Source organism: Bos indicus, chromosome 10 (assembly GCF_029378745.1).
Source record: "Bos indicus isolate NIAB-ARS_2022 breed Sahiwal x Tharparkar chromosome 10, NIAB-ARS_B.indTharparkar_mat_pri_1.0, whole genome shotgun sequence".
Classification (NCBI taxonomy): Eukaryota; Metazoa; Chordata; class Mammalia; order Artiodactyla; family Bovidae; genus Bos; species Bos indicus.
In genome coordinates, this window is record NC_091769.1 from 59,606,080 (window position 1) to 59,628,317 (window position 22,238).

The window sequence follows — 22,238 nt, forward strand, 5'->3', positions numbered from 1 at the left end:
AGCCTGAACATAAATATAAAGGTATATATTAATGTACAAATATCTATATAGATAGATAACCATTTGGATATACTACACGCAACTCTAAAGCATCTTGCTTTTTGACTTAACGGTAATATATCTTGGCAATAAATCCAAATGACAAGTATATCTACTACATTCTTAATTTTGTAACTGTTTGAGATAATTCAAGCTTACAGAAGAATTGCAAGAAGAGTACAATGAACTGTAGTATACCTTCACTCAGATTCACCAGTTGTAGGCATTTGGGCTACATTTGCTTCATATTTGCTTTATCACTCCCTTTTCCCTTCTTTCATTATGTTTCTGTGTCTGTGTATTTTTCTGATCCATTTGAAAGCAGGTTGCTTAAATCATGCGCCTTTACCCCTTAATCTTTCAGTATGTAGTTCTTAAAAACAAGGACATTCTCTTTAATAAACAGAAGACAATGTTATAAAATTCAGAAGATTCAACAAAATACAAAATTACTCATATATAATCCATATTCTGATTTTATCAATTGTCCTAATAATACCCTTTTATACTAATTTTCTTCCTGATCCAGGATCCCACTCAGGATTGAGTATTTGGTCTTGTTTCTCTAGTTTCTTTTAAATCTGAAATAGTTGTCAGCCTACTTTCTTTCCTGATAATGACATTTTTGAAGAGCTTTTTCCATTTGTATGCTTGTATAACTGATGCTTAGTCACTCAGTTGTGTCCAATTCTTTGCAACCCCATGGACTGTATCCCATCAGGCTCCTCTGTCCATCAGATTTCCCAGGCAAGAATACTGGAGTGGGTTGCCATTTCCTCCTCCAGGGGATCTTCCCGACCCAGGAATCAAACCCATGTCCCTTGTGTCTCCTGCATTGGCATGTGGGTTCTCTACCACTGAGCCACCTGGGAAGCCCCTTCTGTAATCTCATTCATTTTACTTGATGTAGAGTTGAGAAAAAAGGAATTGAATTGGCCCTGATGGCTCTTTCTTTACCTACTGCTTACAGATTCTGAGTTTGCTTAGAGGAAGAACAGGTTGGTATTAGCTTTGTAGACAGAGCATAAGGTGGGGGGTTCTTTGCAAGGGGTTCCCTCTCTACTGAAGTTCTTTCTTATGCATGGTTCTCTATGAATAAAATGAGAGCTCAGGAGACCATGTGTGCTTTGCTATTTCTCAGCTTATAAATTCTTCTATGATGAACACTTTATTTGCCCCGTGTGGCACTAGTGTGGTGTGTGTGTGTGAATATGAACCTCTTTTGCACTCTAGTTGATGAGCATGAAGGGAAATACTCTAGTCTGTCCTAATGTTATATGTTTTGGGAAGCAGCAAAAACTGCTGTCTCCCTTTCCACCATGGGAAACAGTCCCTCAAAGGCCTAGAAGAGGTGTGGTCACTGGGTAAGTGGATGAGTGCCCTAAGCACTCATAGGGTAGGGTTGCCATAGTGTCCACTGATGTGGAGGCAAATCCTCTGTGAATGTGTGTTTGTGAGAATGTATAATATATACATACAATAAACACTTGGAAAGATGGAGGAAAAGGGGTCATATGTTCTGTAAATTCTCTGAAATCTAACCTTTGAAAGTTTTAAAGCAGCCAAGTTAACAGTATCAATGGCAACATTGCAGAATCTTGAAGTGTAATGTAAACGATTATGATGTATGGGAAATCCAAGTTGGAATGTAACTGAAGTACAGATGAAATCAGTTTGCAGCTACTGAAAGTAGAGAGGAACATACAAGTTGTTTATTAGAAACAGAAAGAACCCGAGTAACAGGCTTGGAGAAATGAAGCTAAAAGGATTAGACACAGCTCCTAAATAGAAGTGAAAGACCAATGTGGTTTCATGAAATGGCTTCACAGCGGTCTTTCCCTGAAGACGACTTCAGTATCTACTATGTCCTGTGAGCTTCTGTCTACTATAGTTTTTTAGATAAGCTTAGTTAGGGTGGTAGGAGGAAGCCATGCTTAAGGGGTCAGGAGGTACATGCCGCATTTTGAATGATTTTTCCAGGTTTGACTCATTGGGGGTTCCCCAAATGGAAGGGAAGATGTTATTTAATATCCAGCTAATAGTTATGCCTAAAGAGTGACAGGTCTAGGCCTCCCATGATATTGATAAATAAAAGGGAAATGTCCATCCAGGTAACAGAGAGAACTTGTCAAACTGGCAGAATTGTAAGTAGAGGTACTGAGGTGAGGTAGCTGTCTCCTGGAGACCCAATTTGAGATAGTAAGCGTGGAAAGAAGAATCGAGGGGACAAAGATACTGGGCTACCTGGTGCAGTAGCCCAATCACAGAAAGCAGCTCTGTGTGGAGAAAGGACTCTCTTCTGTGCGGGTCTGGTTGATCCATATGGACATATGAATTCCATAGCTACTGTTAAGGATATTCTGGATCAGTCATTTCTTTAAAAATTTAGGTTAAGTTGCCATTTATTAACTATGTAATCTGTGCTTCACACCTTGCATCATTTAATCCAATCCTTAGAACAGTCCTGTAAGCCAAGTAACACTATCCTGTTTTATAGATGAGAAACAGACATATAAAAGTCCCAGATCATGTAACCAGTAAGTGCAAGAGTCAGAATTTAAAGTAAGATCTATTTTTTTTTTTGCAAAGTATGTGCTCTTTCTCTCCCTCTATGTATGTTTGTGTGTTTATATGTATATGTGTATAATTTATATTATATTCTTGAATGTATATATGGCATATACATGTGTACACACACATATAGACTCCTAATATTTGATATATAAATCCAAATAACTTGACAGACAGATAATGGGTAGGTAGATAGATAAATATCCCTTCTCTCTACAAGTCACTGCACATGCCTTAGTATATTACCATGAGCAAATGACTAGCCCATTTACATATGATATCTCACCTGTAAAACAGGATTCAAAAATAACTGTACTACCCCATAGAATTGTTGCAAGAATTAAATAGGAAAGTTCATATTAAATGCTTAACATAGTGCCAGTTAATACATGATAGCTGGCTTCTTTGGTGGCTCAGACAGTAAAGAATCTGCCTGCAATGTGGGAGACCCAGATTCGATCCCTGGATCTGGAAGATCCCTTGGAGAAGGGAATGGCTACCCACTCCAGTGTTCTTCCCTGGTGAATTCCATGGACAGAGGAGCCTGGCAGCCTACAGTTCTTGGGCTCACAAGTGACTAACACTTTCACTTTCATTTTTACTCTGCACATGCTCTTGGTTGTGTCTGACTCTGTGACCCCATGGACTGCAGCCTGCTAGGCTCTTCTGTCCATGGGATTTCTCAGGCAAGAATACTGGAGTGGGTTGCCATTTCCTTCTCCATCATTGTTATTAACTGCTATCTATTATTATTATTACTAGTAGTAATAATTAAATTACTTGTCCAGCAAAAATGTAAATACTCTAAATAGTATTTAGAAAGAAAGTCTGCATTTTTAGCAGATTCTAGGACCCTGAAAAGGCAGTGTTTTCTGTCCTCTTGCTTTGGTTTTAGGAAGAAATTTTATCTCTGTTTATTTGGCTGCAGGCACTGTTCAGAGTTTCCTGGTGCCTCAGATGGTAAAGCGTCTGCCTACAGTGTGGGAATCCTGGGTTCAATCCCTGGTTTGGGAAGATCTCCTGGAGAAGGAAATGGCAACCCACTCCAGTATTCTTGCCTGGAAAATCCCATGGACAGAGGAACCTGGTAGACTGCAATCCATGAAGTCGCAAAGAGTTGGACACCACTGAGCGACTTCACTTTCACTGTTTAGAGAGTCCTGAGCCAAGTAACACAGTTTTAGACTCCAAGTCCAAATACTTCTGTCTTTGATAGGGAATGTATTTGGTATAAATTTTATGAAGAACTCTTTTTTGTGTCATGAGGCTGAGAGGGCCTGATTTCATTTGTGCATATTTTGTTTCTTCAAAATGCTTTCCTTTCTTTCCACATGGCACCGACACAGTTCAGAGTGCGCAGATCACTATGACCCGTGCCCAGTTAACGAGGCTGAAGAGAACCAGCCGCATCTCCAGGGGGTGACTGGCCTGCGGAACCTGGGCAACACATGCTACATGAACGCCATCTTACAGTGTCTCTGCAGCATCTCACCACTGGTGGAGTACTTTCTCTCGGGAAAGTACATTAATGCTCTTCAAAAGTAAGACCATTTGCCTTACCTGTGGCCCGGCCCCCACCCCTGCTCTCCAAGGTGAGGTTAGGGAAGGGACCTTCTGGAAAGGGCTAAACCAGTTAGTAGAGGCTGCAGCGCCCCAGATCCCATTTCTAGGGTGAGTAAAACGAGAAGGTCAACCAAGAAATGAATCGAGCTTGGGGTCTGATGCCACATGATCAGCCAGAAACATTTCCCCTCCTTCTTAGGGACTGCAGTGAGGTTGCCACTGCCTTTGCATATGTGATGACAGACATGTGGCTTGGAGACTCTGACTGTGTCTCACCAGAAATATTTCGGTCAGCTCTTGGCAACCTCTACCCGGTATTTATGAAAAAGACGCAGCAAGATGCTCAGGAATTCTTGATTTATGTCCTGAATGAACTTCATGAAGCTCTGAAAAAGGTAGGTAGAATTAATGGTGGGAGACGTGGGCAGGAGGTGTGATGAAATAAGCTGCCAAAGCAGAACCGACTGAAAGCATAGCGCCTTTAGAACATTTCGCTAAGGCTGTAGAATCACTGGACAGTCAGAATGTGCTCCCAGAAATGCTGTTCCTGGGCATCAGCTAGATTCACATCAGGCTTGTAGCCTAACAAAATTGGGCCATCTCAGGAGTTTAACATTTGCTCTTTAAGAAACTTTTTTTTTTTTCCCCTAACAATAGGAGGCTAGAGAACATAACCTGAAGGGACTGGAGGAAAGATCCAATTCCTTTATCTTACCGCTAGATAAACTTGCATGACCGGAAGCCAGTTTGCAGCTTACCCTCTTCCCAGGAAAACCCGCCTCCAGAGCCCCATATCACAGGATCATTGGCTGTCAGCTTATGGCACCATGGACATGGATTTTACCAGGGTTAGGGTATCCTCATCCTCAGCTTCACTTAAAGAGGCAAATCAATGAATTATCAGAAATTATACCTATTATATACTCTTAAGATCTTATTCTATTTATTATCTGAATCCAAAACTAAAGTTTTGGGTAGCATTTTGATAGAAAAATCGGGTCATTCTATTAAAACAACTTTGATAACCAATAGTTGATTTGGCATGAATTTGTCCCTTGATTAGTACCACCGGAGAAAAGCATATGAAAAAAGATCCATTCCAAGATGCTGCAGGAAGATGATCGCCAATGAGTCCTCCATCATCACCCGGCTGTTTGAAGGGCAGCTTAGTTATAGCATCGTATGTTTAAAGTGTGAGAACTGCACCTACAAGAACGAAGTTTTCACCATCATCTCCCTCCCCATTCCATCCGAATACGAGTGCTCTCTTCAGGTAAGAATTCTTACTCCTGGAGACCTCTTTTGTCTCTTTCTGCCCCAGCCCTGGATTTTTCTCAGCGTTGTTTCCTATAGTTTCTAGTATAAGGGGAGCCACTTTATAACTAAAAAAAATTGGAAGCCGATGATGACAGTGTTTTATAGAAAAGCGACATATAGCCAAAAGTTACTGTGAATTCAGTTGTATCTCTGATGACGTTCAGTAAAACAGCCTCACCGTAAAATAGATAGGTGGGCTTTATTCAACCTATTGAGATGGCTTGGTGCATACAGGAAATTTAAACTTATAAAAATTCTATGGCCCCTTTTCATCCCAGAGGTCTGTAGGTCCAGATTGAAAACTAGATAGAAATAAATCTGACTTTTAGTCTTGAGCCACTTATATTTGGACATAAGCTGAGGAATTTGAGGGGGAAGATAGATGGAATGGTGTCTTAGTTTACCTCTTGAATTTTCTTTATTGTAATACCAAAAGTTAATATGTAAATGGAGTGGGGAGGGTCAGGGAGTGGGTGGGGGGTTGGCAGGGGTGGGAGGTGTTGGTGAAAGGTAGGTGGCTGTTAGGAGGCAGGGAGCAGTAAGTTTCCTTGCAGAAAAACACACATTAATATTTTTTTCCTGCAATTATGAAAGCACATCTATTGCTAAAACTTTTTTCACATACCAGAATTAGAGAAAAGAATTCTGCTTATTCAGACCTGGACTTTTTCCTCAGATCAAACTGCTAAAGCCTGCTGGAGATGAATTCCAAAGCCTCTAAATGAGGCGCTGGCAATCTGTGCTCACTTCTTTAGGCCAGTGGTTTGCAGAGCAGGGGGCTTGGATGGTTGGTGATGTCTCCTGTGGGCATGAGATCTGATTCTCTCTGTTCTGCTGTCTTTTTTATGGGCCACCCCCAGATACTGGGATACAGCCATTTTTAGTCACCAGATCACTTTTGTGATGAGACAAATAAAGCCTGACTTGGTTAGTGGAAATTGCATAGTTGGTATTATTCTGAAACAAATCAGAAATAGTAAAATGATGATTCAGAGATTAGAAATGAGATGGACATTTGGATCCCTTGCAGTAACTAAGTGAGAAAGCAGCACCTCCTTTGCCAGGAGGATTCTATCCAAACTGCATCTTGTGGTGCTGGCATCTCTTGAACTTGACTTTGAGAAAAGCACCGGGGATTACGTTTCTGCAGCTCTTTCAGAGTTCTAATATAGACAGTAGCCCAGATTGCTGTGGATCCAATTTGGTCATCAAATGCGTTTTTCCTCAATAGGACTGTCTCCAATGTTTTTTCCAACAAGACACATTGACCTGGAACAACCAGATTCACTGTTCCTTTTGTGAAACCAAGCAAGAAGCAGCTGTGAGGGCCACTATTTCCAAAGTGCCAAAAACAATTGTCTTTCACCTAAAAAGGTATGGATTTTAACATTTTGTGAGCAGATTTTTGGAACAGCTTTAACATGTAACTCACATACCATGCATTTTACCCATTTAAGTATACAATTCGATGGTGTTGGGTATATTAATTTTTTTAAATCTGTGGTAAAATATACATAATAAAATTTGCCATTTGGGCCATTTTAAGTGTATAATTTCACTGGCATTAATTACAATTCACAATGTTGTATATCAGTATTTCCGAAACTTTTTCATCACCCTCTACAAATACTCTGAAATCATTAACCACCCCTCATTCCTTTTCCCTTTAGCCTCTGGTAACCTCCAGTCTGCTTTCTGTGTCTGTAAATTTGCCTATTCTGATACTGAACATAAGTATAGTCACACAACATTTGTCCTTTTTGCTGACCTGTTTCACTTAGCATAATGTTTCCAAGGTCGGATATCCTTGTAGCAGAATTTCATTCCTTTTTACACCTATGTAATACTCCATCATATATATGTACATCATGTTTTCTTTATCTTTTTAACTGTTGATAGACATTTTGGAGCTCACTTTGAGTGCTTTTTAAAGATAGATTCCCTAGCTCCACTGGAGACTCTAATCCCATAAGTCTGACGTGGAATCTGAGCATCACTATTTTAATTTTTAATCTCTACCCCCAGCTCAGTTTTTATTTTTAAAAGTTTTATATATACAGAAACATTGAAAAGGTATACAATGAGTATCCATATACCCTAAAATCTTCACTAGTTGGTGCCACTTTTTGACATTTCCTTCCATTCTTCCAGTCTTTCTCCCTCCAGCTCTCCCTTTCTCTCTCCCTTCCATTTTATTGGCTGAACCGTCTAATGTAAGATGCAAACACCAAGGTATTCCATGCTTAAATACTTTAGCATGTATCTATCACCTGAGAAAAAGGACATTCTCCTACATAATCACAACACCATTATCAAATAGTCCAAAAAATGTAACAATAATTTTGTATCACCTAAGATACAGTCCGTATCTAAATTCCCCCATCCCCAAAATGTCTTTCATTACTTTTTTTCCAATCCGTCCAGTCAAGGGTCATACATTGCATTTGGCTATCTCTTCAGCCTCTTTTAATCTGGACTGATCCTTCCCTCTTTTTTAATAGTTAAACTTTTTTTTCCTCCTGTTGAGCCATTTTTGCCTCCTCCTGAATTTGTTTGATTGTTTCCCCTTGGTTAGATTCAGGCTAAGCTGTTTTATTGTAGCAAGAATCTGCCACAGCTGATGTTATGGACTTGTCATTACATTACATCAGGAGGCAAATCACGAAAATTTGCCCAGTTTCCCAAAAAATATTTGGAAAATTTGTCCACAAATTATTGGTAATGTTAAATTTGATCCCTTAGTTATGGTAGCAACTGTAAGATCTCACCATTTAAAGGTATAGTTTTCCTCTCTGCAACTAGTATCACTTTGAACTCATGGATATTTTAAATTTTAATGGGTTTAATATCCATTACTATTATCATTCTTTTTTAAAAAAAATGATTTATTTATTTATTTTTGCTGTGCTGGGTCTTCATTGCTTCATGGGCTTTTTTCTAGTTGTGGAGAGAGAGGACTACTCTCTAGTGTGCCGGCTTCTCACTGCCACGGCTTTTCTTGTTGTAGACCACAGATTCTAGGGCATATGAGCTTCAGTAGTTATGGCTCCTGGGCTGTAGAGACAGGCTCAGTAGCTACAGCACACAAGTTTAGTTGTTCCATGGCTTGTGGGGATCTTCCGAGATCAGGGATTGAATCCATGTCTCCTACGTTGTCAGGTGGATTCTTTACCACTGAGCCACCAGGGAAGCCCTATTATTCTTCTTGATGTTCAAATTGTTCAGGTTGGCCAGTGGGATCCGCTTCAAGCCATCTCCTGTGAGCACCTGATTAGATAATTTAAGTTTATTAAACTATAATTAAATATATAAAATGTATCCTTAAGTGTATAGTTCTATGAATTTTGACAAGTGTAATATAACCATTGCTGCCAACAGAGAGATCATTTCCATCACCCCAAAAAGTTTTCTCATGTTCCTTTATAGTCAATCACTTCTTCCACCTTCAGCCCCTAGAAACTTTATTTTTTTAATTGGAGGATAATTGCTTCCCTTGTGTTGTGTTAGTTTCTGCTGTACAACAACATGAATCAACTATATGTATACATGAACTAAAGAAACTTGTGATATGATTTCCACTGTTATAGTTTCACCTTTTCCAGAATGTCCTATGTTACACCATATGTGACCTTTTGAGTTTGGCTTCTTTCACTTAGAACAATGAGACTAATCCATGCTGTGGAATGTAGCTGTGGTTCCTTCTTTTGATTGCTGTGTAGTATATACCCTTTTATGAATGTAACAAAATTGTTACATTCACCAGTTGATGAACATTCAGGTTGTTTCCAGTTTGGGGCAGATAAGAATACAACTGCTATAAACATTTGCATATAGGTTTTTATGTGGATATAAAACCTCTTCGTTTCTTTTGAGCTGATACCTAGGCATGGGATCATATGATAACGATATTCCTTTCAGTTCAGTCGCTCAGTTGTGTCCGACTCTTTACGATCCCCTGGACTGCAGCACGCCAGGATTCCCTGTCCATCACCAACTGTCCTGGAGCTTGCTCAAACTCATGTCCATCAAGTTGGTGATGCCATCCAACCATCTCATCCTGTCATCCCCTTCTCCTCCTGCCTTCAATCTTTCCCCCTTTTCCCCTTGATATTCCTTTAGGTTTTGCAAACAAGATTCTTTACTTTCTGGCACAAGAATATCTTAGGCTCATCCAGTAATTTCCCTCCTCTAGAAGGAAAGTTATGACCAACCTAGATAGCATATTCAAAAGCAGAGACATTACTTTGCCAACAAAGGTTCGTCTAGTCAAGGCTATGGTTTTTCCTGTGGTCATGTATGGATGTGAGAGTTAGCCTGTGAAGAAGGCTGAGCGCCGAAGAATTGATGCTTTTGAACTGTGGTGTTGGAGAAGGCTCTTGAGAGTCCCTTGGACTGCAAGGAGATCCAACCAGTCCATTCTGAAGGAGATCAGCCCTGGGATTTCTTTGGAAGGAATGATGCTAAAGCTGAAACTCCAGTACTTTGGCTACCTCATGTGAAGAGTTGACTCATTGGAAAAGACTCTGATGCTGGGAGGGATTGGGGGCAGGAGGAGAAGGGGACGACAGAGGATGAGATGGCTGGATGGCATCACTGACTCGATGGACGTGAGTCTTGAGTGAACTCCGGGAGTTGGTGATGGACAGGGAGGCCTGGTGTGCTGCAATTCATGGGGTCTCAAAGAGTCGGACACGACTGAGCGACTGATCTGATCTGATCTGAGACCTAAGTCAGCCATTTTTCCAAAATGAACATAATGGATTTTTTAAAAAGCTCTGGAGTGATTCTGATATGACCTCAGATTTGCTGATCTATGTAACACCTAGAAAATGTGACAAGATTTTCACCAAGTTTTATCTTATTAAAGATGTATTAAAACCTCAGAGCTGGAAAACAGGACACTGCCAAGACAGTGTGTGCGGAAAGCAAGATAAGAAAAAGCTGAGTCAGCTTGGTTAGGGTAAACAGCATCCACTGGAGGAAAGACTTCAGGAAGCCACCAGCATGATTTCTACTCCTCCAGTGCTGATCCTGGCTTTAATTCCATTTTTTAACTCCTGCTAGATTGACTCTAATCCATCTCATTCCTTGACTCAGGCCCTTGGCCCACTCCAGCCTCAGTTTTGGTAAGGCTTATGGATGTGAAGATTCTAAATATATGTAGATGAGACAAAGTAATTTTTGTAAAGGTCAGCACCAAATAATCTTTCCAAGAAATTACTTTTAACTACGAACTTGTGAAAGTATGTGCACTTCATTCATGAGTGATTTACAAACTTACTATCTCACATATTTATTTTCTCTCTCCAGGTTTGACATTCTGGGTACAATGAAAAGGAAACTGAGGACAGATATTCATTACCCGCTCACTAACTTGGACCTTACTCCTTACATTTGCCCAATTTTTCGGAAACATCCTAAATATAACCTCTGTGCAGTGGTGGTGAGTAAAATGCTGAAACTATATAAAGTAACACAGGTTTAAAGAAAACTGTAGAATTATTTGCTTGAATGACTACTCCTATCACTTCCTGACTTCTACTGTACTGTTCTTTTAAAAACAAAAGAGAGAGCCTGGAAACTGCCTGCTTTGACCTTGAACAGTACCAGAGTTAAAGAATACAATGTCCTCTACTCTGGCTCCTTACTGTCCCACTGCTCCATGGTTATTTCAGATCTAGAGACATTTGTGAGCTGTGCTCTGGGCAGTGGGCAGCACAAGTTGGTTCTAGTAGCTTTATGTTGAATAATCATGAGCCTCTCTATGGTGAAAGCCCCCCAAACATAATCCCTGCCTGTGAGCATCAGTCCTGAGGAAACTCTGGGGATTCCATTGGCTCTGAATCAACTGTCATCATTGAGGATTCCCTGAAGGAAAGAAATCATGGAGTATAATTCAGACCATACCTTCTACAACTTCCCACAGCATCAACCCACCCCAAGCACAAGGCCATCTCTGGGTTTCTGTTCTGGATCACAGTGTTATCTTCTTCAGAACATTCAGGTTTCACTGGAACATTCCAGTTTCACTTGAACTTAGAGGTCCAGTTGTGTCCGGTGTCAGATGGGCAAGGCTCCCACTCGATCCCAGTGTGACTCACCAGAGTCTTCTGGTGTGCTGAAGTCTAATTTGCTATTAAGCTTATCGCCGAATTAATATAAAATATTGTTTCAACTGGTCTTTCTCTTTAACATCTCTCAACTGAGAACCATACTTCAAACTTAAAAAAGATCCTTCTTTACTTTATCCTTTTTATGTTGATCCTTGACATTCTTCTTCTTTCTAATTTATCTTGCCCTTTAATATGGTTTTCCTTCTCTAACTTGCCAATTTGGAAATCTAGAGTGACATCCTCTTCTCTATCATAATAGACTCTAATGTGAATTCCAAAATGATATAGGAATTGCTCCACCTCCGTATTTTACTGTTTTAACTTCTCATTATAACTGTTTCTGCTTTAAATAAAAAATCCAAAAGCAGAATTTATAAAAACTTGTATGATAATTATCTGCAGTATGAAAAGGTACATGTTTATATTAAAAGAGACAAGCTTTGTTTAAATGATTACTAGTTAATTGAAGGGTAAAAATTGATTTTGAAAGAAATATACCTAGAATTTACTGAAAATTGGTGATTGATCAGAAGCAAGAACTAAGCATCTTAGAAACTGTGATGTATGGTCGTGGGGAAAGGCCATCCAGAACTCGGCTACACAAGGTGTCATTCCCCAGGAAACACCTGATAGAAATAAGAAATATCAGGCTCCACCCAACACTTACTGACTAGAAATTTGCAAGATCCCCATGTGATTGGAATGCATACTGAAGTTTGAGAAGTATTCAACCCTGGCCCAAAAAGGAAAGATTGCCTTCACACCATCCTTAGCAGATATTTATCCAGCTTTCGAATAAACCCTTAAAGAGCTCTCTGCTTTACAAGGAAGGCTCTTTATCTGCCAGATTTGTTTGATTTTACAAATATATAGTGCTTGCTATGTACCAGATAGTGTTCCAAGCACTTTATAAATAATCAACCATTTAATTCTTATGTAGCCCTGTGAGGCATGGGCACTATTATCATCCCCATGTTACAGAATGGGAAACAGGAACAGAGGTTAAATAAATCTGCTCCAATCTAATACCTACAAAGGGCAGAGCCAGGGTCTGCAGCCAGGCAGGCTGCTCCAAACAGTCCTGCTCTCACTACTATGTCATGCTGCCTCTGACTGTTAACTTGTCTCTCTACATCGGGCCCAAACTCTTTGGGCTTCCCAGGTGGTACAGTGGTAAAGAGTCCACTTCCCAGTGCAGGAGATGCAAGAGAAGTGGGTTTGATCCCTAGAGAAGGAAATGGCGACCCACTCCAGTGTTCTTGCCTGGAAAATGCCATGGGCAGAGGAGCCTGGCAGGGTACAGTCCACAGGGTCGCAAGAGTCGGACACAACTGAACACAGCACAGTTAATACCTATGTGACTTTTTGGTTAACAAATGATTGTACGTATGTGTTAGCCAAACAGAACTCATTCCTTTTTTTTTTTTTTTTGAGATATCTGCTTTTCTTTAATAAACAGTAATATTTTGATGGGCTTCCCCAGTGAATAACAGGTTTTTCTAATAGCTGATTAATAGGTTTTTCTAATGGCTGTCTTATGAGGTTTGCTTCATACACAGAAGCTCAGCAGTACTAGACAAGAAAGCAAAGATGAATACTTTTAACTAAAGGTATCTCTTCCTCAGTCTTATCAAAGTACCAGAGAATGTTTTGGCAGTAGATGCCTCAGAACTTTCTTAGAGCAGCCTCTGCACACCACCTGTAAGCACCAAACCAACACTTTGTGGCCAGTTTTAAAACTCGTGTAAGAGACTCTTTTGCCCTGAGAGGGGGTCTGAAAGTTATTAAAGGACTTACTATGTAAAAGTAAAGAATGGAGGAATTGAGGTGTTTTTGCAGCATTTGGACAAGTCTAGAATTGCTTCCCCAGAGAAGGCAACGGCACCCCACTCCAGTACTCTTGCCTGGAAAACCCCATGGACGGAGGAGCCTGGTAGGCTGCAGTCCATGGGGTCGCTAGGAGTCGGACACGACTGAGCGACTTCACTTTCACTTTTCACTTTCATGCACTGGAGAAGGAAATAGCAACCCACTCCAGTGTTCTTGCCTGGAGAATCCCAGGGACAGGGGAGCCTGGTGGGCTGCTGTCTCTGGGGTCACACAGAGTCGGACATGACTGAAGCGACTTAGCAGCAGCAGCAACAGAATTGCTTCCCAGGTGGCTCAATGGTAAAGAATCCATCTGCAGATGCAGGAGATGTAGGTTTAATCCCTGGGTCAGGAAGATCACCTGAAGAAGGAAATTGCAACCCATTCCAGTATTCTCGCCCGGGAAATCCCCTGGACAGAGGAGCCTGGAGGCCTACAGTACATGGTGTCACAAAAGAGTCAGACATGATCGAGTGGCTAAACAACAACAAGAACAATCTTTTGATATTCCAACTACCTGGTCTTTGCTACAAAAACTATGGGTTTTTTTTTTTAGTTTTTTTTTTTTTAAAGGAATCTCCATACTGTTTTCCATAGTGGCTGTTATCAATTTACATTCCCAGCAACAGTGCAAGAGGGTTCCCTTTTCTCCACATCCTACGTAGCATTCACTGTTTGTAGATTTTTTGGTGACGGGAAGCTGCTGCATAGCACAGGGAGCTCTGCTGGGTGCTCTGTGATGACGGTTGCATGGGAGCAGGAAACCGCAAGCAGATTAGCCATTTCCTTCAGTTTCTGATCCTGGAAATGAACTCCTCTAAATCCAATTTGGAAGACAGGCCTCTGGGGTACCGGTTTTGGATGTTTGATTTGAGCTGATCCTGGTATTGTTTTCTTTCTGACATGTGTCACCGACTATGGGTTCAGGAGCTTTCCGGGTGGAATCCATCCATATCCAGAGGGCAGGGAGAGACTGATGGAAGAGGTAGCCACTCCAGATGGACAGGTGGCGGTTTAACTAGCAGGTAACTTCCTCCAGGGCTGGTCTTCAGTGCCCAGGGACCAGGTCTTCACCTCCCCTCTGCCAGCCTGTGGCATCTGAGAGTTTATAGAGAGGCCTTCCTGGGGTTCAGTCACCCTCAGCATCCCAGGTCATTATTCCTGCTCTCTTGAGGTGCATCCTTGAAATGGCTCTCAGGAAAGGGCAAACAGTCCTTCTAACTACTAATCTCTTCTTGGCAGCAGAGCTCCATTTGATCCTATAGCATGTGAATGTCCTTGATCTCAGAAAAATTACTCCCTTCTGTAGCTCAAAACATCAATCATAATCAGTGTCAGCCAACAAGGGTAACTTCGGTTCTCCAGGGCAATGATCTGCTGGAGTCAGGCTCAGCTCTGGCCAATGATATACGATCGGAAGTCTTATGGAATGCCTTTGCCTTCCTCTGCTCCTGCTTCTCCCGCCGCCTCCCCAAACCCCAGGGCGTCACTAGCATTCGAGTCACCGGCCTTGCTGCTTCTGCGATGTCCGTGCCCAGCCCAGTCCGCCTCCCGTCGGAAGACCAATTCCCGTACACCCGGACCCCTAAAGCGGTTGCGGGTGACCCCCAGCTCCCAGGAGCGGCTAGACTTCACGCGCTTTGGGCCAGACCACCCCCCAGAACTCATTCTTATTTTTTATATGTGTTGTTGTTGTTCAGTCACTCAGTTGTGTCCGATTCTTGGCAACCCCATGGACTGCAGCATACTAGGCTTCCCTGTCCTTGTATCTTATACGTCTTATATGTGACAGTCCTTCACATATTTGAAAATAGTGATCATACACTAACAGCATTTACCCCCTTCAACCCTCTTCAAATGATTGGTTTCTAGGAAAACTTTTTAAAATTATGAAATATTTCAGGCAAAGAAAACACAATATGTACACACACAGATGTTAAGAATACAATATTGTAGAAAAAAATCAAGCCTCTGTGTATCTTTAACAACTCCACTTCGCTCCCTTCTCAGTTGTAAGCACTGTCCTGAATTTGGAAGGAATTACTCCCATGCAGGGTTTCCCAGGTGGTGCTAGTGATAAAGAACGTGCCAGCCAATGCAGGAGGTATGAGACACGGATTCGATCCCTGGGTTGGGAAGGTCCCCTGGAGAAGGGCATGACAACCCACTCCAGTATTTTTGCCTACAGAATCCCATGGACAGAGGAGCCTGGCGGGCTGTCATTCATGGGGTTGCAGAGTCAGACATGATTGAGGGACTAAACAACATAATTGAATTGTCACTTCTCCCTTTGTTTATCCTTAACACTATAGTCTGTCTATTTTATTATCTGAAAGAACCAGCTTATGGTTTTTTGATTATTTCTTTGTGTTCTATTTCATTGATTTCTGGTCTTTATTTCCCATCTTCAACTTCCTTTGATTTCCATCAACTTGTTATTTAGAGGTGCATTTCAAAAATTCCAAACATAATTTTACATAGTCATACTTCTGTCACTAGTTTCTAACTATAGTGCATTCTTATCAGAAAATATGGTCCAGTATTACCCATTCCTAGTACGGGTTGATACTTGCTTTCTGTACTAGTTTTATGTGTGCTTGAAAAGAATTTTTAAATTAGGTTCAGAGTTCCATATGTCCATTAAATAAAACTTGTTGTGTTGTTCAAGTATATATTCTTAAGTTTTTATCTGCTTTAACAAAATGAATAACTGAAAGATATGTATCAATTTTTTGTCTTTTTTTAACTTTGGGCTGGGTCTCCACTGCCACTTGCAGGCTTTCCCTAGTTGCAGCGAGGAGGAGCTACTCTGTAATTGCGGTGCGCAGGCTTCTCACTGTGGTTGTCTGTCTTGTTGAGAGCACAGGCCCTAGGGTGCATGAGTTTCAGTGGTTGCAGCACACAGACTAAGCGGTTCTGGCGCACAGGCTCTGGGGCGTGCGGGCTTCAGTAGTTTCGGCATCCGTTCTCAGGAGTTGTGGCGCATGGGCTTATTAGTTGCTCCACGGGCATGTGGAATTTTCCTAGACCAGGGGTCAAACCCATATCCCCTGCATTGGCAGGTGGATTCTTAACCACTGGGCCACCAGGGAAGTCCTCAGGCTCTCTTACGTATCACTTTTTCACTTGTACTCAATTTTGTTTGTGTAGGACATACTTCAGTGGACTTTACATCAAGTCTCTTATCCTGAAGTCTTAAGTCTCTGACTGAAAAAAATCTTTTGATTCTTGAATGCTTTAACTAGAGAGCAAATTCTGGATGCAGTTATGTTTTATTGTTTTAAAACTATTATTTCAGGTTTATATGGCTGCCGTGGAGTTCTGCCATCATGTTATTCTTTTGTGGATAATCCTTTTTTCCTGTTGACTTTAAAACTTTGTGTTTGTTGTCTTGCAGTATTATTTTTATTTATCCTTGGTTCACCGTATTTTCTAAATTTGAAGATTCATGTCTTTCCTTAATTATTTCTAGTCATTGTCACTTTCAATAATGCCTTGTTCCTGTGCTCTATTCTCTAGCACTTCTAGGTATATGCTGAATGTTCTCTTTCAACTTCTTGCCACTACTCCATTCAGGGTAATTTCCTCAGTTTCATCTGTATAATTTATTCATTATCTGTTCAATTCTATGTACTATGTACTCTCAACACTTGACATTCTTAATTTCAAGTATTTATCATTTCTGTAAGTTCTTTTGACGTTTCCAGAGTTTGCTTCCTGTTCTTAAATGTTTGTATACTTTCCGTATAGTCTCTATTACCTAAAGTGCTTGGGGTTTAATCTTGTTATTTATTGCCTTTTCTTACTCATTGTTTCCTTGTGTGTTCTGTAATACTGAATTGTGAGTTCAGCATCACTGGCTTTTTTTTCTTAATGTGTGTTTATCCTGTACAGCTTGAATTAAGGTCCATCAATCTAGAAAGTTAATTCTTTTTGCCAAGCAACCCCAAAATAATTCTCATTCTCACATTAAATTTACAGGATTCTGACACACACAGGTATTAACAGTTTAAATGTGAATCCCCAAAAGCCAGGTCTGTGGTAACAAATTTCTAGGAATTTCTTTTATTCTTTGTACCCAGAGCCTAAGCTAAGCTAAACACTGGAGGATAGACTTCCCCCGTTATTTATTCTTTTCTAAAAATAAAATATTTATTTAGCTGTGTCAGGTCTTAGTTGCAGCATGGCATGCAGGATCTTTTGGTGCAGCAACAGGCTTCTCTGTGGTTGTGGTGCACGGGCTCTAGAGCTCAGGCTCAGTTAGTTACGGCCCTCAGGCTTGGTTGGCCTCCAGCATGTAGGATCCTAATTCCCCCACCAGGGATCTCACCTGCATCCTCTGCATTGCAAGGTGGATTCTTAACCACTGGACCACCAGGGAAGTCCCATTTGTTCTGTTATCAAGGGTCAATCTCTTTTAAGAGGTTGTGGCTATATGTGTGAATCTCATTCCAACGCCTCACCTTGCAGGGACTTAAGACTTTACCTCCAACCCTTGTGCTACCTTTAAAACCCAAGCACAGTGGTTCCAGAGTCCAGGAACTGCCTTTACTCCCAGTCACAGCATCAACCATATATCACACTCATCTTTTATTTCCTCTGTACTTGGCCCCTTGAGATTACTCTGACTATACCATCTTTAAAGTTACCCATATATTCCAATGGGTATTTATCGGGTTTCATTCAGCATTCCTTACAGTTTCATACGAAGGCTTTCAGGCTAGCTGTTTGCTGAAAATACTGGGAATGGAAGTCAAGAATGATGCTTCACCTGCTTCCGCTATGTTCATTTTTTTTTTGTTTTTTACAGCAAGCCATCAAAACTGAACATATTCTACCCATGATCTGTCTAGTCACTTTAGAACATTACTCATCATCTGTATCCACCAGACATTTTGTTTTTCTCAACCAAATTACATCAGACTATTATGGACATTTTAAGTATTTATCTTAGTTATTGGGCTGTGCTGGGTCTTAGTTGTGACCTGGGGATCTTTCAATCTTTGTTGGAGCATGTGGGTTCTAGTTCCCTGACCAGGGATTGAACCTGCCCTCCCTGTATTGGGAGCACAGTGTCTTAACCACTAGACCACCAGGAAGTCTCTGGGCACCATTTTATAAATAAGGAAATTTAAGCGAATCCGCTTAAGGTCACATGGCCAACATCAGGACCAGAGCTTGAATCTTTTAAATATTAGCTTTGGGATATTTCTCTAATGTATAAGGGGAGATGTGAGGAAGATGAAGGTCTAAGGGGACACTTAAAAAGTACCTCCTATGTGCTTGCATTACAAGAGAAACAGTAGTTGTACATAAGACATATATACAATAGTAGTTGTATATAAGGTCTTCTTACCCATCTTAAAAGATAGGGGAATTAAAGCTCAGAAAGGTTAAGTAATTTCCTTAAGGTCATTGTGTAGTATTAAAGCTGAATTCATAGTCAGAATTGACTAGAAAAATCCATTTTCCTCCCCCTACCCCACGGATCAGCAAACTTATTCTGTAAAAAGCTAGACAGTAAATATTTTATGCTTTGCAGGCCATGTATCTAGTTGCTATTCAACTTTACTGTAGTAGTGTGAAAGCAGCCACTTATAAACAAGTGAGCATGGCTGTATTTCCATAGAACTTTATTTAAGGACATTGAAAAATTTGAATTTCATATAACTTCCACATGTCACAAGTTTTTTTTTTTTTTTTTACTTTTTTCAACCATGTAAAAATATAAAATGCATTCTTAATTCACAGGCCATACAGAAACAGGCAGTGGGCTGGCTCTGACCCATGGCCAGATACAGTTTGCTGACCCCTGCTATATGCCATACTACCTTCTGAGAAATGAGGTTCTCCATTGTGTTTGTTTCAAACATTCATGTACTGGGTTTGGAAAGACAAATGGAACAGATTCTTCTTTAGGCCTTGGATGACTGAGGGAGCTGTTGCTGTGCACCCCCCTCAAATTGTGTGGTCACAATATGCAGTCGTCTTATGTCTTGTTGCCACGTTACATGTCTTTTTTCATGTCTAATCTTAGCCTATCTTCAAAATTACACTATAAGCTCATTTAGGAGAGATGATTATTATTTTAAAATTTCCTTTGATGTTTAATAGTCTGTCTATCGGAGAAGGCAATGGCACCCCACTCCAGTACTCTTGCCTGGAAAATCCCATGGATGGAGGAGCCTGGTGGGCTGCAGTCCATGGGGTTGCTAGTCGGACACAACTGAGCGACTTCACTTTCACTTTTCACTTTCACACACTGGAGAAGGAAATGGCAACCTACTCCATTGTTCTTGCCTGGAGAATCACAGGGATGGCGGAGCCTGGTGGGCTGCCATCTATGGAGTCGCACAGAGTTGGACACGACTGAAGCGACTTAGCAGCAGCAGCAGCAGCAGCAGTCTGTGTTTGGTAGGTGCTCTTGACTCCAGGTATCTCTTGGAGTAACAGGCAACTCCTGACTCCCAAGAGATACCTGGAACTTAGGCACAGGACTGGAAAAGGTCAGTTTTCATTCCAATCCCAAAGAAAGGCAATGCCAAAGGATGTTCAAACTACTGAAAAATTACACTCACCTCACATACTAGCAAAGTAATGCTCAAAATTCTCCAAGCCAGGCTTCAACAGTATGTGAACTATGAATTTCCACATGTTCAAGCTGGATTTAGAAAAGGCAGAGGAACCAGAGATCAAATTGCCAATATCTGTTGGATCATCGAAAAGCAAGAGTTCCAGAAAGATATTTACTTCTGCTTTATTGACTACACCAAATCCTTTGACTGTGTGGATCACAACAAACTGTGGAAAATTCTTCAAGAGACGGGAATACCAGACCACCTGACCTGCCTCCTGAGAAACCTGTATGCAGGTCAAGAAGCAACAGTTAGAACTGGACATGGAACAACAGACTAGTTCCAAATCGGGAAAGGAATACGTCAAGGCTGTATATTATCACCCTGCTTATTTAACTTATACGCAGAGTACATCATGTGAAATGCTGGGCTATATAAAGCACAAGCTGGAATCAAGATTGCTGGGAGAAATATCAGTAACCCACCAACTCTCATGTCAGAAAGTGAAGAACTAAAGAACCTCTTGATGAAAGTGAAAGAGGAGAGTGAAAAAGTTGGCTTAAAGTTCAAATTTCAGAAAATTAAGATCATGGCATCAGGTCCCACCACTTCATGGCAAATAGATGGGGAAACAATGGAAACAGTGAGAAACTTTATTTTGGGGGGCTCCAAAATCACTGCAGATGGTGACTGCAGCCATGAAATTAAAAGACATTTGCTCCTTGGAAGAGAAGTTATGACCAACCTAGACAGCATATTAAAAAGCAGAGACATTACTTTGCCAACAAAGGTCCATCTAGTCAAAATACGGTTTTTCCAGTAGTCGTATATGGATATGAGAGTTGGACTATAAAGAAAGCTAAGCACCAAAGAATTGACGCTTTTGAACTGTGGTGCTGGAGAAGACTCTTGAGAGTCCCTTGGACTGCAAGGAGATCCAACCAGTCCATCCTAAAGGAACTCAGTCCTGAACATTCATTGGAAGGACTGATGCAGAAGGTGAAACTCCAATACTTTGGCCACCTGATTCGAAGAACTGACTCATTGGAAAAGACCCTGGTGCTCACTTCGGCAGCACATATACTAAAATTGGAACGATACAGAGATTAGCATGGCCCCTGTGCAAGGATGACACGCAAATTCGTGAAGCATTCCATATTTTTTTGAAACATGTGTAATATCATATATGAAACGTGTCGCCAGTCCAGGTTCAATGCACGATACTGGATGCTTGGGGCTGGTGCACTGGGACGACCCAGAGGGATGGTATGGGGAGGGAGGAGGTAGGAGGGTTCAGGATGGGGAACACATGTATACCTGTGGCAGATTCATTTTGATATATGGCAAAACCAATACAATATTGTAAAGTTAAAAAATAAAATTAAAAAAAAAAAAAGGAAAAGACGCTGATGCTGGGAAAGATTGAAGGCAGGAGAAGGGCATGACAGAGGATGAGATGGTTGGATGGCATCACCAGCTCAATGGACATGAGTTTGAATAAGCTCCAGGAGTTGGTGATGGACAGGAAAACCTGGCCTGCTGCAGTCCACGGGGTTGCAAAGAGTCGGACACGACTGAGCAACTGAACTGATGGTAGGTGCTCTGTATTAATTGATAAATACTAGCTGCTGTCAAATACTATCCTGTTTCATTCACATATTCTATTAAATAGTCAATGAACATAATGTATAACCATTTCAGTGACACAAAAAATAAAGAAGTCAGGCTATATGTATGATTTGACTTAAAATTGTCATTTCCTTTTAATCCAGTATAAAGGACAATTATTAAAAATATTTTGTGGCCCTACATTTTTGGCTGTAACAGTTAAGTATTTGAATGTAAACACTAAGTGTGACGTTTCCTCTTTCCCCCAGAACCACTTTGGTGATCTGGATGGTGGCCACTACACTGCTTTCTCCAAGAACTCAGTGACCCAGGCCTGGTACAGCTTTGATGACACACGAGTCAGTGAGATTCCAGATACTGCAGTCCAAACTGCTGCAGCATATCTCCTGTTCTACAGCTGTCAGCCCTTTTCTATACCTACACAAAAATGCAAGACCTAAGAAAATGGTGTTTCCTGAAAACTGCAAAACTAGCAGTGAGAACCTGGTACTTAAGTTTTGCTTTGTCATTAAAAGTCTTGCAACTTACTTGCATTCGCTGACATTTTTAAGTCTTTCTGGCA

The 22,238-nt window shown here is 41.0% G+C and overlaps 1 protein-coding gene and 1 non-coding gene across 3 annotated transcripts; both read left to right on the plus strand.

The window, feature by feature from the left end:
• Positions 1-1,076: 1,076 nt before the first annotated feature.
• Positions 1,077-22,209, plus strand: USP50 (ubiquitin specific peptidase 50). Of its 2 annotated transcripts, XM_070797557.1 has the most exons (8): positions 1,077-1,909; positions 3,957-4,151; positions 4,373-4,568; positions 5,237-5,446; positions 6,722-6,864; positions 10,801-10,933; positions 14,400-14,497; positions 21,925-22,209. In XM_070797557.1, exons 1-8 carry the CDS (start codon positions 1,842-1,844, stop codon positions 21,980-21,982), a joined length of 1,101 nt encoding a protein of 366 aa, XP_070653658.1. In that variant the 5' UTR covers positions 1,077-1,841; the 3' UTR covers positions 21,983-22,209. The 2 variants fall into 2 exon arrangements, with proteins under 2 accessions (XP_070653658.1, XP_070653657.1); XM_070797556.1 differs by lacking the exon at positions 14,400-14,497 and having other exon boundaries at positions 1,087-1,909.
• Positions 21,107-21,210, plus strand: LOC139185544 (U6 spliceosomal RNA). Its single transcript, XR_011569116.1, has one exon. It is a non-coding gene; the product is annotated as a U6 spliceosomal RNA (small nuclear RNA).
• Positions 22,210-22,238: the final 29 nt, after the last annotated feature.